We start from the raw sequence: 19,193 nt of genomic DNA, 5'->3' as shown, positions 1-19,193 counted from the left end.
TCCGAAAAACACCCTCCGAATTTCACAAAAAATAAACTCCGAAAACACGGAGCCCTATCTATTATATACAAGCCGAAGTTGTATTCAAGAATTGTGACGCGTCTTGCTCTGGAGGAATGCTCTTTCTTTAGCACGGGGGTGCGCTGTGGCGAAGCAAGACACGCAAAATTGCGATGCTTACTTTGTGGTTTTCGCTTCTCTGCAGAGCATCGCTCCGCGAGAAGAAGTGCGCTCAACAAGACTAGCTAATCTCCAGCAGAACAGACGACAAATATGAGAACTATTGCAAAACTTCCAAGTACTGTCAGCCTTTTGTACGGAATGAAATTGAGCAGTACATTATTTAAGAAAATAGTCCAAAGTTCTAAGAACTCTCATAAGCATATCGTAACGGTCCGGCCGGGCAGAGAGGCCTGGGCTTTTAAATTTTCAGTATTATTAAAGGTAAATTAAGTTTTGGCACAACGTTAACGCAAAGTCCTCACATTTTGGTAAAATGTAGCAGGATAAGCACATTGGAACAGTTTGCCGCAGCAATCACATCACTGCATAAATTGTTCTCATCACTGTCATGAACCAGCAAGCCCTAGTCAGTGAAGCAAGTTCATCAATCACATTAAACAGGTGCTGTTGCTTTGTCAATGTGTTTTTATTTCAAAAGCAGGTAAATATATCAAAAGACCACACAATTTCTTTCCTACAATGCATTGAAGATGAAATGATCACTCAAGGTAACATACAAATGCCAGAAGCAACATTCATGTTCGTTCCCAGTATCGTGCGACGACTGACTAAGCATTGCTTCGTCCACAAGTTGGCGTGAAAAATCATTGGACGCTTACTTAGGAGCCCTCTATTATATTTTCCCCATAAAGTCCTAGACAATAGTACTGTGTAAGTTAAGTACAATTATATACCTAATAGTAAAATTTTACAAAATACTTAAAGCAGAAGTACAGAGCACTCTTACTTCTCAACAGTGCAGTTGTGCAGATGTTGACTGTTTATACAATTGGGATTGCAAAAGTACATAATTCGACTGTTATCTAGAGTGAAAGAATCAATTTCAAGACTTAAGCAAGAATCTTTTTCCAAATTATGAAGCACTGCAAAGCCCTCAGCTTCTACACTACTATAACTTAGTTATCTCGACTCATATAAACGTCAGTATGCGGCCATCTTCTCCCTTGGACAATAATGCCTTGCGACGTCTTTGCTCCTACATCCTGCACGACATCGGCTGCAGAAAAAAAGAAGTTGTGAAAGTGCTATATATATACCATCAGCAGTTTGCACTTCATACGTGTTTACCTAGGCAAGCAATCGCAGACGAAACCTAATGAAAAGCACTGGTTTTACATTCACGGGAATTTTTGGCCGATACATTTAGTTATTCCAGTTATACTGCACTGCCCAAGGGACTTGAGTCATTGAAGGAGATCAAATTATGTTTATTTTTGAGTCAAATGAATTTACACAAGCACATAGATACACAAAGAACACTCATATAGCACTCAAACCATGATGATATCCGATAACTGGGAAAGCACCCATTGATGTTGGCTTAACAAGAACAAGTTATATGAAAGCATTGATAAACCCTCGCTGGTACGTATTGTTTCACAATTTAGATGTATCCTGAAAACTTGGTTCAATTTTGACTTTTGGACAGGCTAACTGATAGTGCTGTCTTCCAGATACTTCATCATCTTTAGTTTTTAGGCAATGCCCGCCATGCGCCGTAAGAGAAACAAAGAAGATGGACTAAGGGCTGTGGTTGCTACGACAGGCTGATGAGAGGCTTGTCCTTTCAGGAATTATCTATCAATCAATCAAAGTTTACTTTTCTTGCGCTGTGTACCAAGCTAGTATATACGGGGAAAAGCCACAACAGCACCACAGGTGCACAATAAAAAGTGTTTTGAATCGAACCCCCCTTAAAAACAACAGAACACGTTTGGCGTGTGCAGAGGGCATAAAAGCAATGCAGCACAATTGAAGGACGTACACGAAACGAATGCCTGTACCTTCTTCGCCAACTTCTAGAACAGTCTGTATACGAGCTTAAAGCTCTGGAAAGTTCGGGGTTGTTCAGGGTCGACACAAGTAAACATTCGCAACACCAAAAATAGACCCTTTTCGAAGGTGCGCGCCATCTAGTAGCTGATGCGCTGATTATCCGAGGCCGCCATTGTTTGGGCGCATGATCTAAGCACGTATTGGACACGAGGGCCGAGTCGCAGTATCAAAAACTAATGCTGTGTCGGCGTTCAGCGAGGACTCGAATCCTATCACAACGCCTCGTGCCCAAGAAATGGCAACCGCCAGTGTTGCTTGATGGGGTTTCGAGAAGGGCCTATCAAAGTACCGCTGTGGTAGTAGGGGTCTGCATCACCAGGGTGAAGTTAACTAGTGTAGTGCTGCTCTCACCTCCGAACAGTAGGGACACTCCCCGAAGAACATGTTGAAGTTCTGTCTGACCATGGGCAGAGACCTCATCCACTGGAAGGCAGGCAAAATAGCACTGTTCTCTCTTGCGTTGAGGCAATGCACTGAATACCTGCTCGATAAATATCAAATAGTGCCTGCTCAATAAAAGGTAATTTTTCTATAAATCTTGTCGTTCCAGCATAAATATAGATGTGTCCAAAACCTGGTATCATCGACAAAACTTTTATTATGTCGAGTTTTAGTGGCGCCATCTATCCAAGGTCAAGAAAACCGTCAGCTCTATCTGCTACTGCAAACAGCCGCCAGAAGCCGGAGGGGGACAGGGGCACAGCCGGACAAGGATGGCTGGACCCAGGCACGTTGGCATTTTCCTCCTTTCGCCATGTTGATCGCGCTGCGCGAGCACGTGGTCATGCGGTCGCGAGCAGGTGAGTTCTCGCTGCTCACTGATGGCTCTAGAGTGAGAGCTTCACCGGAACCTCACACGTCCCCCTTTCACGTCACAGCGCACGTGGCTCGGAAGATGGTAAAAGAGTTGAAAGGTGCCAAAAACCCCAATCTCTGACCATTTTTAAAATAAAAACTACCGTATTTACTCGCATATTGGTCGATACGTCGTATAGGTCGACCCCCTAACTTCGGGACCCCCGAAAAAAAAAAAAAGTTGAAAAATATAATACCGGGATTCGCGTATTGGTCGACCCCCCAGTTTTGATGAGGCGATTTTTGAAAAACAGGTCGACCTATGCGCGAGTAAATACGGTAAGACATGCAGGCAAAAGCGGTTTTTTGTTCTTTACTTCAGAAAGGTCGAGACACCAATTGCCAAATTATTTAAGCAAAGCACTGAAATTGTTGCACAACTCTAAGGCCCATTCACACACTTGCATTTGCAAAGGACCGAGTTCTAGTCTCTCGGGACGAGAGAACGCAATAACAAGCTGGGGCCATCTATGACAGGGCCTTGGAAGAACATTTCATTAAAGCGAAGGCTTTGCGGCATTTTCGAGAACAAATGTACCCACTGTCTATGAGAAATGGTCGTTTATAACATTGTCAAAATTTTTTTCGAACTCGTGAGAGGTCATTATAAGTTGTGAAAAGTGTGTCCACCAGTCTTAGGAATCATGGCTTCAAACGGGAAATGAATAGAAGTAATCACATAAATAGTTGCCACTTCCAACACAAAAAAGTACACTGGCATGGCCGTTTGCACTCTCGCGTCGAGTCTAGTGTTTAGACTTTTAAAGGTGATGATGCAGGAACGAAACTTGCCTCGGAGAGGCAGCTCTGGTGGAAAGGCCGCGAACAGCGGAAGTTCTGGCACAGCTCGTCCGGAACTGCGCCATCCAGAAGGAATGAATAGCAGATGCCACAAGTGCAGTCCACTTCCTAAAACAAAATAGAAGCTTCTTTTTTTTTTTCTGGAAAAACATGCTTCCACAGAGGAGTAAAGGCCCATTCACACTTTTGTAACCGAGTACGACCGAAAGAGACGAGACTTCTTGAAACCTCTTAAAATTTCTTAGGACGAGAGAACACACTGGCGCGCTGGTTCCATCTATGCGGTGGCCCTGGAACTGCATTTCGCAAGAGCGAAGGTTTTGCAAGATTTCCGAGGTCAAATGTGCGTAATACCTATAAGAAAGGCTCGTTTATAACGTTGAAACAAGTTTTTCGAGCCAAGAAAAAAAGGATAATGCGCGAGAGAAATTGAAATAATGCTGGGCCGCAAAGTTTACGCTGCTACCCAATAGATGGCGCCAGTGTGTCCTCTCGTACGAGGTTTTAAGGCACCCAGTTCTGAGAGGTCACAAGAGTGTGAACGGGGGCCTTAAAGGGGCCCTGCAATGACTTTTTCACTAATTTTTAATTTGCACCAAACCTGAGCGCACTGAACGTAGTAGTAACTTAGTGAAACTTTTCTTTTCTCGAAATTCCCTTTATTTTAAAAGTCATAGGCAAATTAAAATTACAAAAACAAGCAAAAAATAACCTCCCTCATGACGTCATTGGTTGCTTGAGAGTGGCCGTGAACTAGATGAGGGGTAGTGAGCTTATCGAGCGCTCATGGCTGCCGCACTCCGAGTCGACGGCGCGAGAGGGCGCCATCGAAGCGTGTCCTGGGTAGGCTGCATGCAGCGAGCAGCCACAGCGGCTTTCATTGCATTTGCTGCACGATTAAATACTAATTCGGCATGACACTTCATTGGCCACAAACAACAGCAAACATGGGGTAGAGATCAGTTTAGAATGGGAGCTACTTTGCGCTGCCATACCGCAAAACAGCCAAACCGCAAGACAAAGCTTCTCGTCGAAGGCCTTCGGAACGCTCGGAGCCGCTCGGATCCTCCTGCCCAAATGACCGCAGCGCCGCCGCGTACATCCGTGACCTCTCTGTGTCGGCGCCTGATCCCACTACTCCTTTCTAGTATGCGCCGCCTTTTCCACCGCTCGGTGGCGGGTATGCCGACGGGTCATTTCTTGTTTCCGTACTTTATGAACTGCATTCGTTTCTTTTTTTGATCTGAACTACAGAACAGAAACTACTTTTATAAAAAATTGAAACGGTTCGCGCCACTTATATTTTGTATTTCGACTAAAAAGAAGCTTTTAGCGGCTCTGACCAGTAGTAAGCCCAGGACCAAAGACGTCACATTTTGTGCGCTTTCGGTACCGCGGGTCGCCCTCGTCGGTGGAGGAGGTTTCCGCGTCGTCCGGTTAAAATATGACACACTGATATTTAGTTACTCTCTCCGTGCCCGCTGGATTGCCTGAACCCCAAGAGACGTGGAAACCGCAAAAAAGGTGGACGCTTAAATATGATTGCAGGGCCTCTTTAACGCTGAGCTGGTGTGAAAGAGACAAATGGACTTTTGACTTTGTCCCCTTCTCCTGTACTGAATGTTGATTGTGTGATACTTCCTCAATTAAGAACTCACTTTCATGTGGCCCTAGTGCTCCAGCTTTTTATTTGTTTAAAGTAGGCACATGTGAATAGTGGACTTTTGAGTTTGAAGCGAAGTCGAAGCGAATAGTGGTTTTAGCCGAATATTTTTTAGTCGAATATCGAATAGTTTCTTCAGGTCTTTCACTAACATGCACCATGCTTAAACGAGAATTCAACTGAACTTGTAAAGGTTGTTTCCAACCTTCCACTTGTCCACTTCTAAGTTCAGTTAATTTTTATTTAACTATATTTATGAACTGTGGCATGTAAACGGCAGATTCGTCGCAGCTATCCTAATAGAAGGGATTTATAAATATGCCTACTATATGCAAACATTCTTTCTTCAATTTGTCAATCTGACAAAAAAAATTAAGCATGAATGATGAACGCAGACTGTCAAGACATTGCTAACATCTGCACAATCGCGGTGGGTTAGCCCCGTTGAGTGCGCTTCTCACCGAGCACCAGTGCATTGTGGCGAAGCAATACCCGCGGAGACCGCGAGCTCCACGAATATTGCTTCACCGCAGTGCACAGGTGTCCGGTGAGAAGCGCACTCGACAGAGCAAACCCGTTACAATCAACACTTCGAAAAGTATGAATATCGCAGTTCACATCGAACTTCGAAGCGAATATCGAATAGCGTATTATTCTACACTGCTTTGCGAAAATTAGAATATTCGTGCAACACTAGTTTAAAGCAACAGCTTTATATGGAACCCTTCATGGGCCCTGCTTCCTCGTGCTCGGGAGGCCATGGGATAATGTCGGCAACCGAGCGAAGCTGTTGGCTTGTTGTAACAGCCCCTGCCACAAGAAGTCAAGTGTCACGTGATACTCTGGTTCACATCACAATGTCACGTCATGGTGTCGCGTCATGTGACGTGACGTGACGTCGCGACATTCTCACTAAATTTAGCGAGGAAATATCTCCGCTAAATTCTGATAGCAAGTGCTTCTCGTTGAAAACCCCATAAAGTGCCTTTGCACCTTCGTCGAATTCGGCAGAACGTCTATGGCAGGCGATTTCTTTTTTTCCCAGTTCTAGGTCAGGTTTAAGAGCAACTCCTCCACTGTTGAGTGCCTCTCCCGGCAGGGCTGAGGGGGAGGAAGCCCATGGGCATACCTCAGACGTCGCATTTTCCCTGGAAGGCACCTCAAATCCCAGCAAAGCCGACAGGTTGGCCGAGATGGACGCACTGGGGTCCCTGCGGGGGCAGTCGAAAGGTCGCCAGCAAAGCGGCGCTGGAGCCTCACTCTGATTGCAACCCTGCGGCCGAGAAGGGGAGAGAAACCTCCCCCTCGACAGTCGAGCAAACCATTGAATTCAAGAAGCTGCTTTTTTATGTCGGGCTGAAGAGAGGAAAGAGGAGAATGTTTCCTACTCTGCCCAAGAGCTTGCAGGTTGGCCTTCGGGCATCATGGCTGCTCTACCAAAACGACAGCTTTGAAGCCACACAGGATTGTGCCTAGAGCAATGCAAGGAAAGCAGAGTTTCGATTTGGGCCCGGAGCTGTGCAGCTCGAGGAACGCACACTCACTGCCTCTAGAAATGCGTTTTGCAGCTTTCTTTCCTCATAAATGGACAACCCTTTATGCATGGCACTCCTCACACAATGCTATAATCCTTTGACTCCTCCCATTTTGACAAAGTGAACGCCAATGAGGAAATGAGCAGAGAGAAGGAAACCACCAATTGTGACTAGCAGAGAGCTTGTCATGCTTTTCTTAAGATCTGCAAAAGATTAACGCGATTTTTATCAGACGTTCTTAAACCTACTTTAACGACTTCGTCGTTACATTGCCAGGTGCCCTGAATATCTGATCCGCTCGAGAAGGTTGGCGAGCGAACCTGCCGCCACAACTTTCTGTTCTAGACGCTAGGTGCTGCAAATTTCGTTTTAGTCGCCAATAGGCCTCCAGGAGGCTTGCCTTTTGCCTCATCGAAGATTTTCCTCCTGGGAGGTCTTTCCTTGGGAGGAAAATGCCCACTCACCATTTGTCCACATTGTCCTGGACAGCCTTCTCATGGAGGCTGACCTCTGGAAGGAGTGCTCATTACTCATTTGGAGCCAGCTTGATTGCTGGGCAATGGGAAGGGCAATGGGACTCACCCGCCTCTGGCCCTGTAAACTCCAGGCGAGGTAAGGTCATCGGTGTGTGCGGATCGATGACCACCATCATCGATACGTTCTTGCCTTTATCGTGAAAATAACAGAAGGATTACACTCTAGCCAGGATGGAAGGGCCTCCAACGAAGCATTTAAGTGTGCACCTCTATGGAAGCGCCATCCACAAGGACTCAACAATCGAGAACACTAAGAGGCTGAAACAAAGATGGTTTAAAGACGCCACCAAAAACACAATGATTTAAGACACTGGCTCCTGTTTTCTCCTGGAGTCTCTAGCACAATACCAGAGTCCTCTGTGCTGGTCCTAAGTTTCCAGGTGGAGAGTTCTTTTCCTCAGCAAATATACAACCCTGCAGAAAAAACATCCCTTGGTGGTGTCTCAGCACCATCACCTAGTGCTTCACACAAAAACACTTTCATTCTTTTTTTTCGAGTGTAGGAGGCTTTCATGCCTGGCACTGTACTGCTTTTTCTATCCGCACCAGTTGGTGTCTCGACGGAGTGCTGGTGTATGGCCCACCCCCAAAGGACACTTTGGTGTAGGCTAAGTTGCCTCAGAACAATCGGGAGGATCTAATAGTGTTCAAAAAAACGCGACGTTTACAAATCTCTGTAATGCGACATTAGAGCACAGCTCTTGAGGTATTTTGATTTTGTGATATACCGTGCTAAACAATTTGAGAAAGAAACTTATATATATACAAATATAGAGCACTCTCCTCACATACTGGTTCTGCACCCTCCTCCTTTTTCGTGTCCTCTTCCTCCTTTATACCCTCCCCCTCCGTATCCTCCTCCCCTCTTCTTCCATACTGTCACCTCCTCCTCCTTTGTACACTCCCCTCCTCCCACAGCTTCCCCACTAAATTCAGCTGGAAAATTGACGCCACGTGACCTCAACACCAATTCAATTTCCCGGCTAAATATAGTGGAGAAAATGATGTCACATGACTTAGTGTTACGTCACATATGAACAAATTCAGTTCCCTCGCTATAGCAGTAAAATTGTCGTCACATGACTATTTCCCCGCTAAGTTTAGCATGGAAACTGTGAAATCACATAATGCAACGCACGCAGTTCCACCGACGGCCACAGCGATGCCACTCAATGAGAAAACGGGCGCCTAAGAGTTGCGCTCTAAAAAGCATGTGATACTCACATCGCTGTTTTCTTTATGCATGCAAGATAGCATGTTTATGATGGAACTAGAGTGCACACACACATATCACTTTGAGAAAAGGTACCAACCTCTACCTGCCTAGCTTCTCACATCAGCACATGAGCTGAAGACGGTGCCTGGCCAACACCACCAAAAAGACATGACCAGCACCTTTTATGCCCTAAATACCATCAATAGTTGATCCACGACATACCGCCTAGCTTGCAACGAGTGCATGGCAACAACAAGATGCATGCATCTGATGCTTTGCCGCATACTCTAGTCAAGCTCCCACTAACAATGCTATAATCCACAAGCCTTGTCTTTTAGGTGGCATCGTGTCTATGACCCCGGGGCCAAAAGCACAATCAGACATGTCTCCGCGAGCCTTACCTAGCGCGATCCGGCGGTACGCATCTCCCGCCCTAGGACACGGGGGATCGAGGACCCAGCAGCGTGCGTCGAGGTCAGCTGCGGCCTCCCAGAAAGGCACCAGCCGGTCTGCCTGGCGTGCGAAGGCCTCAAAGACAGCCGCCAGCGTTTGGCCCTGCGTCGTTTGGAGAGGGCACAGAGCTCTGCGATTGCCTCCACGTCCGCACCGTCGGGACTCACCTTGTGCCACTGGAATTCGAAAACCACCGGCAGGTCCGTGTCATAACTGGGAGCTTCCGCGGGAAACTGCACGGGAGCAGAGATGTCCGGTCAATCCACTCTAGAGCCGCGAAATGAGCCATGCTTCCAAGTAACGACACTTGAGCCATAGGACAGATGGGTCGATGGAGAAAGATGGCTATACCATTTATAACAGGTAGTAGCTTGCGCCATCTGGCCTTGATGCTTAAAGTCATTGCTGCCAGCTGCATAAAGCATTATTCAAAATGGCAAAAAAATGCCTTTACGTCCTCCAGAACTGTTAAGACAGTTTGTGACAGAGCGACACGATACTACCTGAGCTTCTGACGCCACATCTAAAGATTGGAAAGTCGCATTTCTGAATCGTTATGATTGCCAGTTGCACCCGTGCTGCGCAAAGCACCAAGATGGCAATGCAGGCAAGGAAATGGGGGGATGACGTATTGATATTCCAGTTGGCTCCAACGGGGCACACTCAGATTGTGCCCATACTTGACAGCATTTATTGTTATCTACAAAAGGGGGCAAAATGGCTTTGTGGGCCTTTCCCCCAAAAAGCCATTGCATTGTAGAACTCTCAAGCTGCTAATGTCTCCAGTCGTCAAATGTGCCCCATTTTGGAAAGCGTACCCTGCAAGGCACAGATGGGTGGTTTTTATGACGGCCATTGGTCGATACAAGGGCCAAGGACATGCGCATGCATAGCAAGGAGTGTGAGAAAGAGGTCTGTGAATGTGAAAAAACCCGAGGGAGTGCAAAGGTGGTCCACAGTGGGCACACCTTATATCGGGCATGTAAGCTGTATGCATGTGTGCATTTTTTTTTTTAATGTTATGTCTTTTTTAACTTTATTACAGTTGTATTCGTCTATCTGAATGCTGAAATAGCTACTTTTTCAATGTGAAGTGACTAAACAATTTTAGTAGCACATTGATTACATGCACTATATTTCACGCGAGTGTTTCTTTCATTCTGTTCAGTTATTTTTGTGTAAACAGTGTGTACATGACTGTTTGTTTTCTTTGTATGTGTTACCACACCTCTAACAGCCCTGTAGAGGGCTAATAATACCACTCAATAAATAAATGAATAAACAAAAATGACAGACAGGATGGGTGGCACCTACCTCTGGGCTCAGGTGGACCTTGAGCCAGTGCTTCTGCTTTCTACTATCAATGTAGTTGAGCTGGATCTCATCCCCAGCCACACTCAAATGTCCCAAGCTGGAAATGGGCAGATTTACTGAGGACCTTGCAAGCATATTCTCAGAGCTGACACTGCCAGCTTCTTTGAACACTCATGGACATTGTGTACAAACAATGCTTAAAAGTTGCTCGGAAGCATTGCAGAGGTTTCCAAATTAAGGGGCATCTGATATGGCAGTATACAAACCTGACACATTTTTTTACAGTCCTCCCTGTTTAAGAGAGAAGCAATGAATGGGAAAATGCCCTCACAAGTTATAATTAATTGATATGACATAGCCGAGCAAAAGTATGACGAAGCAAGCGATCGTCCATCCTCGACACATGTCTGAATCTTACGATCAGTCACGCCGATCTCCAACCTAGCTGTCACCATCTTCCGCTGTGATCGCCAATATGGCTACTGCTACCTTTTTCTTGCCTAATAGATCAAGACAACCAGGACTTGTATGGCCTGACCGTATGACCACTTCCCTAGTCAATGTGTGCATGTATGCATGCATGCCTGCTGTTGCCATCATGTTCATACAATGAGTACAGACAAACTTGCATTGTGGCCTGTACCTCACGCAGAAGATAACAAGAGCCCGTAGCCATAGAATGGCAGACCTGAAAAATTATCCTATTGCATGCATAGTCACGAGGTAAGAATGTCTTGGAAGGATACAACCTTGCAACTTGGAGACTCTCGGGCGGGTGAACGAACCAACACAGACGTTGTCTACTCACTTGTGCCAGCCACAGTGCTCCAAGTCGCTCAAGATTCTGGTGAGGATTTCGGGGGCCCGCTGAAACTTCTCTGGCTCCCCTTGGGCCTTGAGAGTTAATTCCTGCATCGGACAGAGGTGCAAAGTAGCCGAGCCCATCCACTAGCCACTTACGAGCCCCTCGACATTAGTTCGGTAACACCGCAAATGGTCGGTGACTCACCATCATGTTGCAGAATTCCATCAGAAAATGACTGAGCGACTTGCACTTCCCAAGAATCTGAAAAGCACACAGTTGGGTAGTTTCTGAAGTGTCCCAGTTTACAGGAAAGGTTGTAATAAGTGCCATTACTAGTCACAGTACCGACTAAGCTGAAAGGTGCATAGAGATCCTAATTCTCCAATATGTCTAACGCATCTATAAAAGGAAAATCTTTTCTTTCATTTCATGTATTTTTTTTCCCGTGATAGCAGGATTTTGGTTCAGAGTAAAGGGGAAAATATGCACCAAACGTGTCAGAATTTTCTCGAGATTAAGGACTGCAGAAACTTCCATCATCAGCTAGGTCAGCGATTAACGTATCTCCCAGGTAAAGACCACTTGTCGGTTCACGTTTGCAGTGTCAGCCACCCAGTACTATACGTCGTGCAAGTTGGTCTGCTCTCAGCTAACACCTATTAGAGCACCGCAGTTCATTGAAAGGTAAAACTGGGTATAGTTGACGAAATGACGGCCCAGTCTCGGGTTAAAATCATCATGGTGAGTGTAATTGCTCGCTTCGCTCTGCTACTGGATGTGATAGAGCTCTCACCTGTTCGAAGGCCTTGCCAGAAGCCGTTACCAGCTCGTGAAGACTCCAGTCTCCATTCAGGGAGTAAGTATTCGGCTCGGCCGGATCAGCGGCACTCAGGTGAACGTAGAAGTGCTCGTCCTGCAAAGACGAGGGCTTCGTGTGGTAACTACCGTCGCGTTGGACACGGAGCCGCTTCGAGCTTTACCAAAACCTCCAGGAAGCCTTTGTACTCTGTGCAGGACTCATTCATCGGAAAGAGCAGTGGAAATCTCTTCGACATTTCGTCATCCGAATCGGCGACAACGGGACACGGAGACGCCGCGGCCATTTTTAAACTTGAGCGGATTGGATTGGATTGTTTTAAAGTTACATGAACTTGCGCAGTAAGAACACCGGTTTTACAGGCTATGTTCTGAATCTTACCCGAGTAACCTGTCTCCTACGTCAGCGGGTAATGCCACGTCAAAATCGCGAGTAAACGACCCGCGACTCGATTTTGGAACGGCCGGGCCAACGTTAGGGCGGGCTAATCACCAGAGGCCAGATTCACGAAGAGCTTCTTAGTTTACGACAACTTAGCTAAGAAGTTCGTAAGTTAAGAACATCGTAAGAAGAGGAGAAATCGGTATTCACGAACGCGTTCTTAAAGGAGCTGTGCAACGATTTTAACGTTGAAAGAATTGGCATTTTCTGCTTTTGATATTGTTCACTGTGTCACAAATGGCAGAAAACACACCTCCTTTCATCGCAATGTTGCGATTCCGCCGCGTAATAGCGAGGCAAAACTTAGAATATTTCCCGACCTGCAGCCACGAGCGGCGGCCATGAGAAACAAGCGGCGTGACGTCACTTGGGTCGTTGTAAGAAAGATAGCAAGTTGTGCGAATACCTGCTCGATAAAAGGTAACTCTTTTTACAAATCTTGTCGTTCCAACATATATATAAATGCGTCAACACCCTGGTATCATCGACAAAACTTTTATTATACGGAGTTTTAGTGGCGCCATCTATCCTAGGTCCACAAAACCGCGAACAGCCGCCAGAAGCCGGAGGGGGAGGGGGACAGCGCCGGACGGGCAAGGACGGGTGGTCACGCGGTCGGCAGCGGATGAGTTCTCGCTGCTCGCTGATGACTCTAAAGAGAGAACTTTTCCGGAACTCCGCGCCTACTCTAGTGACGTCACTGTGCACGTGACCCGGAAGACGATGCACGAGTTGAGAGGCGGCGAAAACCTGGATCTTTTTCATTTTTTTAAGTAAAAACTAGGGTATCCAGGCAAAATCTGTTTTCTGTAGTTCACTGCAGAAGTGTCAGGCATCAACTTCCACAATTATTTAAGCAAAGCCCTGAAATTGTTGCACAGCTCCTTTAAGTGAGAGGAGGAAAGCGACGTTGTCGTACGGAGAAACTAAAACTTACCGGTGCTGTTGCTATGGCGACGGCGTCTTCGGCAGCACGAACAACCAATCGGAGAGCTCGGCATTTGTTCGGAGCCGTTCGGAGCCGTTCGGAGCACGTGGATTTTTCATAACAAACACAGGCGGCCTTTCTGCCACCGCTGGTCTCGGGTTCGTATCCGTGCAGTGATATGTCGACGCTAACCCGATTTAAACTCGCCGGAATCCGAGGCCGGGATGCGTAACCATCCCCATTGACTGCTACGAACTCGATCGCTACCAAGTCAACACAACTGTCATCGTTGGTAAAAGACGGCCCGCAGTCGTTTGCAGAGCGACGCAGATGGGAACAAATTGCCGCGACGTTTTTTGCGGCCTCGGAGATGCTGGAGCGAGCCGACGTTAAAAAAGATACGTTTGAACTATGACAGTGTAAGCAAGAGCCACGTAAATGCCTGTTCACACTACGGAACGGACGCGCGCGTTTGATCGAAGTGCTGGATTTGCGCTGTTGGACCGCGAATTGATAAGCGCTTCGGGACCGATCCTTTACAATTGCAACTCGATGCTGACGTGACACCCGGCGAAGAAAGGTTGGACCGGCATTGCGACCCACGAACTGTTACAGCGATCGACTGTGAGGTGCAGTCGTGTCAGAATAAAATGGAATACTAATAACAAAATGTACATACCATGTTGCGAAGGTAATCCATACGGCGTTTATTTGAGCTTGATATCACACAAAACAGAGATAGAAGCGATGAGAGCCCCTTTTCGACGACAGCGTTCGTCACCGTTGCCTCGGAAAACAAGGAGATGACAAGAGGAAGAGATCGACCTCTTAATCTAGAATTGAGGTCAGCGATCAAACTATATACGGGAAGGGTTCACAAGGGTCGCGCGGGCATATTCCATTCAGCGCGCCAGCCGGTCGTGGGCAGACGGTCTTCGCCAAGGACCGTCAGATCATCGCTGCGCCGAGTCGGAGTGCCTGCTAGGCCTATCTGCCGATCGGTTGGAGTCCGTACTCGTGGCCCTTGGAGTTTTTCGCGGGTGTCTGTGGATCCAGCGTTCTTGTTCGTTCGTCGTGGTCTGTTTCAAGTAGTTTTTACTTGTTTCTTGCTGCTTGAAGTCGGGACGCGTGAGAGGCGCACGTAGAAAAATAAACATCCGTTGGTTGTCGCGACCAAATGAGCGACGCTGTCGGCCATGGTAAGAAGTGCGTAAGACAGCTTCGGAGCTGTCGTAGGATTTCGTCGTAACCTGCGCAAAACTTACGAAAATTTCGTTTCGTGAATACGGATTTGTTCTTAAGTTTTGTCTTACGCACATTTTTGGCGTAAGATCGTTTCGTGAATCTGGCCCGGATTGGCTTTGTCTTAGGCTACGGCAAAGAGAAAACACTGCAGCGCGACAGAAAATAGCAGACGATAAGGATAGATAGCTGAGCGAGTTGGTGAGAGTTCATGTTGAAAAAATAGCGCGACTGAGACGAGGACACAAAGAGACGAAGAGAACACAAGGCAAAGCGCTGACTATCAACTGGTTTGTTATTACAACATGGTGTTCTTTTTTATGATGCAATAAACCAGTTGATAGTCAGCGCTCTGTCTTCTGTTCTCTTCGTCTCTTTGTGTCCTCGTCCCAGTCGCGCTGTTTTTTCAACATGAATAGCAGACGATCTCTTTTCATCATGGAGAAAGCACTCGAAGAGACGATAATAGTAATGACGACGCGATGTTTTCTTAGGTGGCTCCACCAGCTCCTTTTGCTCACCTTCCTTTAGGCTGTATATTGAGATCAAAATTACTCACTCCTTTCAACCAAACATCAATTTTTTTTTAATCAGCGCGATTGTTGTAGATTTTTGTTCCACATATCGTAATTTTCACCTATTACGCTTTGCAGAAATTGCTTCCACACGGTGTAGCGGTACAGCGCACGGGATTTTCTGTCGCGAATATGATTATAAAATCAAAAAGAAAACTTCGTACACATGAGATCTTCGAAGCCCTCACTGCTTTACATGCGTTATCCTCTCATTACACACACTCTGGGGAAAACAAACATACTTCCACATCATTTATTGCGTTCGAACATGTTCAGCCTTGAACGTGAAAATGCCGCATTTCCTCCAACGCCGAGAATGCGGAGAAGCTCCTATTTACGCTCGCACTCTGGTAATAACAGCGCACCTTGGATGTAATGCAGTCGATTCCTGCATTCAAAGCAGCAAATCGCAATAAGAACACATAAATGGCTGCACTTCATTTTCTTGTCATTTCGAACGTCCGCCACAACGCCAACGGAGAAAACAAGCTGTGACGGCTGTCGGTGCAGAAAGCAGACGACGAACAGATCACGCGACGGATTTACTCGATTTTATCCGATGTTAACCCCCGATCGAGGTAAGTAGCTTGAGTAACCGCCGAATTCAGAGACCTCACTCAAACTACACTCAAACTGAAGGGCCCCTCCACTTCCTCGAGGAAGGCGCGAGGGCCGGCGCTGGCCAATCGCGATGGCGGATCCGTCCTCGCGATTGGCCAGCGCCGGCCCTCGCGCCTTCATCGAGGAAGTGGGAAGGGGGGGGGGGGGGGGGCCTTCAGTTTGAGTGAGGTTTCTGAATTCGGCGGTAATTGCTCCAGACTAGAGTAAACTAGAGTACTATATAGCTCCCACGGAGCAGAGTAACGCAATCCTTTGATCCGCGTGCTTTGCCGAAAACATGGCCGACAGAGCAGCTCGGCGCGAGTCACGTGGTGCTCAGGGTTCCAGGAGGCGGCCCGCCCTATGGGAGAACACATGGAGATCGATGTAACACGGCTGATTAAAAAATAAACGCCGAGTTCACACCTTTCGAAACTAGTCTGTCGTGAAGTTGGTAAAGCACTAAACACTTTATCAAAGTTTTCATAATATCGGATGCGTGTGAAAATTCTGATAATGCAATTTCTAAGGCAAAGGCGTTTGAAGCAGACGATTTTTGTGCGCAGCGGAGACGGACTTTCTGGGTTGGCCGGAGCGGGTCACGTGGACGGTGCGACGTCGACGCGACGTCGCCGCGTCGTCTGCTGCATAATGCCGCTCAGGCAATTAAAAAAAAAAGTTACGTCCTTACATGGCACGCAACTTGGCGCAAATTATTTGTTAAATGTTCCTTTATTATGTCAAAAACTATTGACGTTCCGTACATCCCCACAATATTGAAGAAACAACGATTTTATCACGTTCCCCATGCATATCTGATCGGAGTTGGAACCCCCGGGCGTTCGCTCCAAGAGATGGCGATCTAGATTGCGCTACTCAAGAGCCGCGTAGACTCGATTTTTTCGAACTTGTGAAAAGTTCGACAAATGTTCGACTCAGGTTCGACTGCTATGCGCATGCGCGACAGGTTGGCCAGTTGGCTTGGGATTGGATGGTGATGGCTAAGGAATGAAGTAAGTGCAGCACTGTTTGGTTATATCTTGGGTGTCGGTAAAGGCTCGTCCACAAAGGCTTCGCGAGGAGTAGGGGGCGCTTGTTAAAAACCAGAGGTCGGTATTTTAGGTTGCCCTCACTCACCCTCACCCTCACAGCTACACTAAATTTCAGCCCCTCACTCAACCTCATCCTCACAATCACACTCACCTTCAGCCCTCCACTCACCCTCTCTGAACCTCACGCCCCTCACGCACTTATGGCCCTCACGCCTCTCTCGCACCCACCGCCCTTACGGCCCTCATGCACTCATACCCCTCACACCCCTCACGACCCCACCACCACGGCCCTCACGTACTCTTACCCCTCACGCCCCTCACGCACTCACCGCCCTCACGGCCCTTACGCACTTATACCCCTCACGCCCCTTATGCACTCATGGCCCTCACACTCCTCACGCGCTCATCGCCCTCATGGCCCACACGCACTCATACCCCTCACGCCTCTCCCGCACCCACCGCCCTCACGGCCGTCATGTACTCATACCCCTCACGCCCCCCCTCCGCCTCACAGCCCTCACGCCCTCACCGCCCTCACGGCCCTTACGCACTCATACCCCTCATGCCCCTCATGCACTCATGGCCCTCAACTCTTCACGCGCTCATCGCCCTCGCGGCCCTCACGAACTCATACCCCTCACGCCGCTGACGCACTCATGGCCCTTACGCCCCTCATACACCCACCGCCCTCACGCCCCTCACGCACTCATACCCTTTACGCCCCTCATGCACTGAAAGCCCCCACCCCCCTCACGCAATCACCGCCCTCAAGGCCCTGATGCACTTATACCCCTCATGTCCCTCACACCATTTATGCCCTTTACGCACTCACTGCCTTCACGCCCCTGACACGGTCACTGACCTCACGCCCCTCACGGCCCTCACGCACTCATACCCTTCACGCCCCTCACGCACTCATGGCCCTCACGCACTCGCCGCCCTCATGGCCCTCACCGCCCTCACGCCCCTCATGCACTCATTCCCCTCATGCACTCACAGCGCTCACACCCCTTGCTTCGCTCACGCACTCTCCGCCCTCACGTCCCTCGAGCACTCATGGCCCTCACGCCCCTGACGCCCTTTACGCACTCACCGCCCTCACGCGCCTCACGCACTCACCGCCCTCACGGCCCTCACGCACATCCCCTCACGCCCCTCACGCACTCACAACCCTCACGCCCCTCACGCACTCATGGCCCTCACGCACCTCACGCACTCACCGCCCTCACGCACTCATTCCCCTCACGCACTCACGGCGCTCACGCCCCTCACGCCGCTCACGCACTCTCCGCCCTCACGTCCCTCACGCACTCATGGCCCTCACGCCCCTTAAGCACTCACCGCCCTCACGCCCCTCAAGCACTCACCACCTTCATGGCCCTCACGCACTAATGGCCCTCACGCACTCACCGCCCTCACGGCCCTCAGACCCCTCACGTACTCACCGACCTCACGCCCGTCACGCAATCATACCCCTCACGCAGGGGGGTCTCAGGGGGGGTCTTAGGGGTCTCAGGGAGTCTCGGACCCCCCACTGAATTTAACTGATGGTCTGAGACCCCCTCCACAGCTCCCGTATGAGTGAAATCAAAAGCATATCTTGCAATAAAATAGCTTGTTTTCAGAAATCGGACATTTGGGGATTAGCAATTTAAGGGTTACAGGTACAGCGTGGGTAGAGTCAGCAGTGGGGTTTATGTTATGTGCATCTAGTACATCTCGTCAGAACCCCCCCCCCCCCTTTCCTACCTTCTTGTAGGGACACCCCCTTAACTTACGGGAGACTTTAAAAAGCATCTGACACGCAAAAAAAAAAAACATTTTCATGCTAGGCGTTGAAATGGCATATCAGGACATTACAAAAAAAATTGTTTCACTATACACCGACACGCGGGCTTGACGTCACGGAGCTGCGGCGGCGCTGAGATCGCGCCGGAGCCGGGGGGTGTGGGCAAAAGCGCGCACGTTTCGCATGGGCGTCATAGCAATTCAGCATGCCGCGAAGCTGTGTTGCCGTTAATTGCACCGAAATGTACAAGAAAAGCAGCGGAGTGAGTTTCCACAAGTTCCCGGCGGACTCTGAAACGCATAGAAGGTGGATAATATCCGTGGATCGAAAAGAATTGTCCGCCTCGCGCGAACGACCGTTTGTGCGGCAAACACTTCCTTGGAGGCAAGTGCGGCTTCCATTTCAACCTCCGTCCCGAGGCTTGCTTATGTGCAGGGAAACCGTTGTCTGATCGAGACCACCCGGATTTTGTTTCCACGGTGTTCGGGCACA

The 19,193-nt window shown here is 48.3% G+C and overlaps 1 protein-coding gene across 2 annotated transcripts; it reads right to left on the bottom strand.

Annotated features, from left to right (window-relative positions):
• Positions 1-628: 628 nt before the first annotated feature.
• On the bottom strand, positions 629-12,779 carry LOC8042666 (E3 ubiquitin-protein ligase FANCL). 2 transcript variants are annotated; one of them, XR_005798456.2, is made up of 13 exons: positions 12,238-12,431; positions 12,051-12,170; positions 11,462-11,518; positions 11,261-11,361; positions 10,453-10,549; positions 9,306-9,371; positions 9,087-9,240; positions 7,516-7,599; positions 7,398-7,443; positions 6,528-6,609; positions 3,727-3,791; positions 2,431-2,502; positions 629-1,240 (listed from the first exon to the last, which is right to left on the bottom strand). XR_005798456.2 is itself a non-coding variant. In XM_029975520.3 (13 exons), the coding sequence occupies exons 1-13, from the start codon at positions 12,358-12,360 to the stop codon at positions 1,220-1,222; spliced, it is 1,140 nt and encodes a 379-aa protein (XP_029831380.2). In that variant the 5' UTR covers positions 12,361-12,779; the 3' UTR covers positions 629-1,219. The 2 variants fall into 2 exon arrangements, 1 of the variants encoding a protein (XP_029831380.2); XM_029975520.3 differs by having other exon boundaries at positions 3,727-3,843; positions 12,238-12,779.
• Positions 12,780-19,193: the final 6,414 nt, after the last annotated feature.

The sequence above is a fragment of the Ixodes scapularis genome, unplaced genomic scaffold (genome assembly GCF_016920785.2).
Source record: "Ixodes scapularis isolate PalLabHiFi unplaced genomic scaffold, ASM1692078v2 PGA_scaffold4__175_contigs__length_147842914, whole genome shotgun sequence".
NCBI classification, from domain to species: Eukaryota; Metazoa; Arthropoda; class Arachnida; order Ixodida; family Ixodidae; genus Ixodes; species Ixodes scapularis.
This window is presented reverse-complemented; position numbering and strand designations above follow the sequence as displayed.

Bases quoted from the DNA above. Each gene is read 5' to 3' on its own strand.
- LOC8042666 (XM_029975520.3), bottom strand. From the start codon at position 12,360: ATGGCCGCGGCGTCTCCGTGTCCCGTTGTCGCCGATTCGGATGACGAA. The intron at 7,600-9,086 runs GTAAGGCTCGCG...TTCACGATAAAG, and splicing joins GTACCGCCGGATCGCGCTAG to GCAAGAACGTATCGATGATG. The intron at 3,844-6,527 runs GTATGCCCATGG...ATTTTGTTTTAG, and splicing joins GGGAAAATGCGACGTCTGAG to GAAGTGGACTGCACTTGTGG.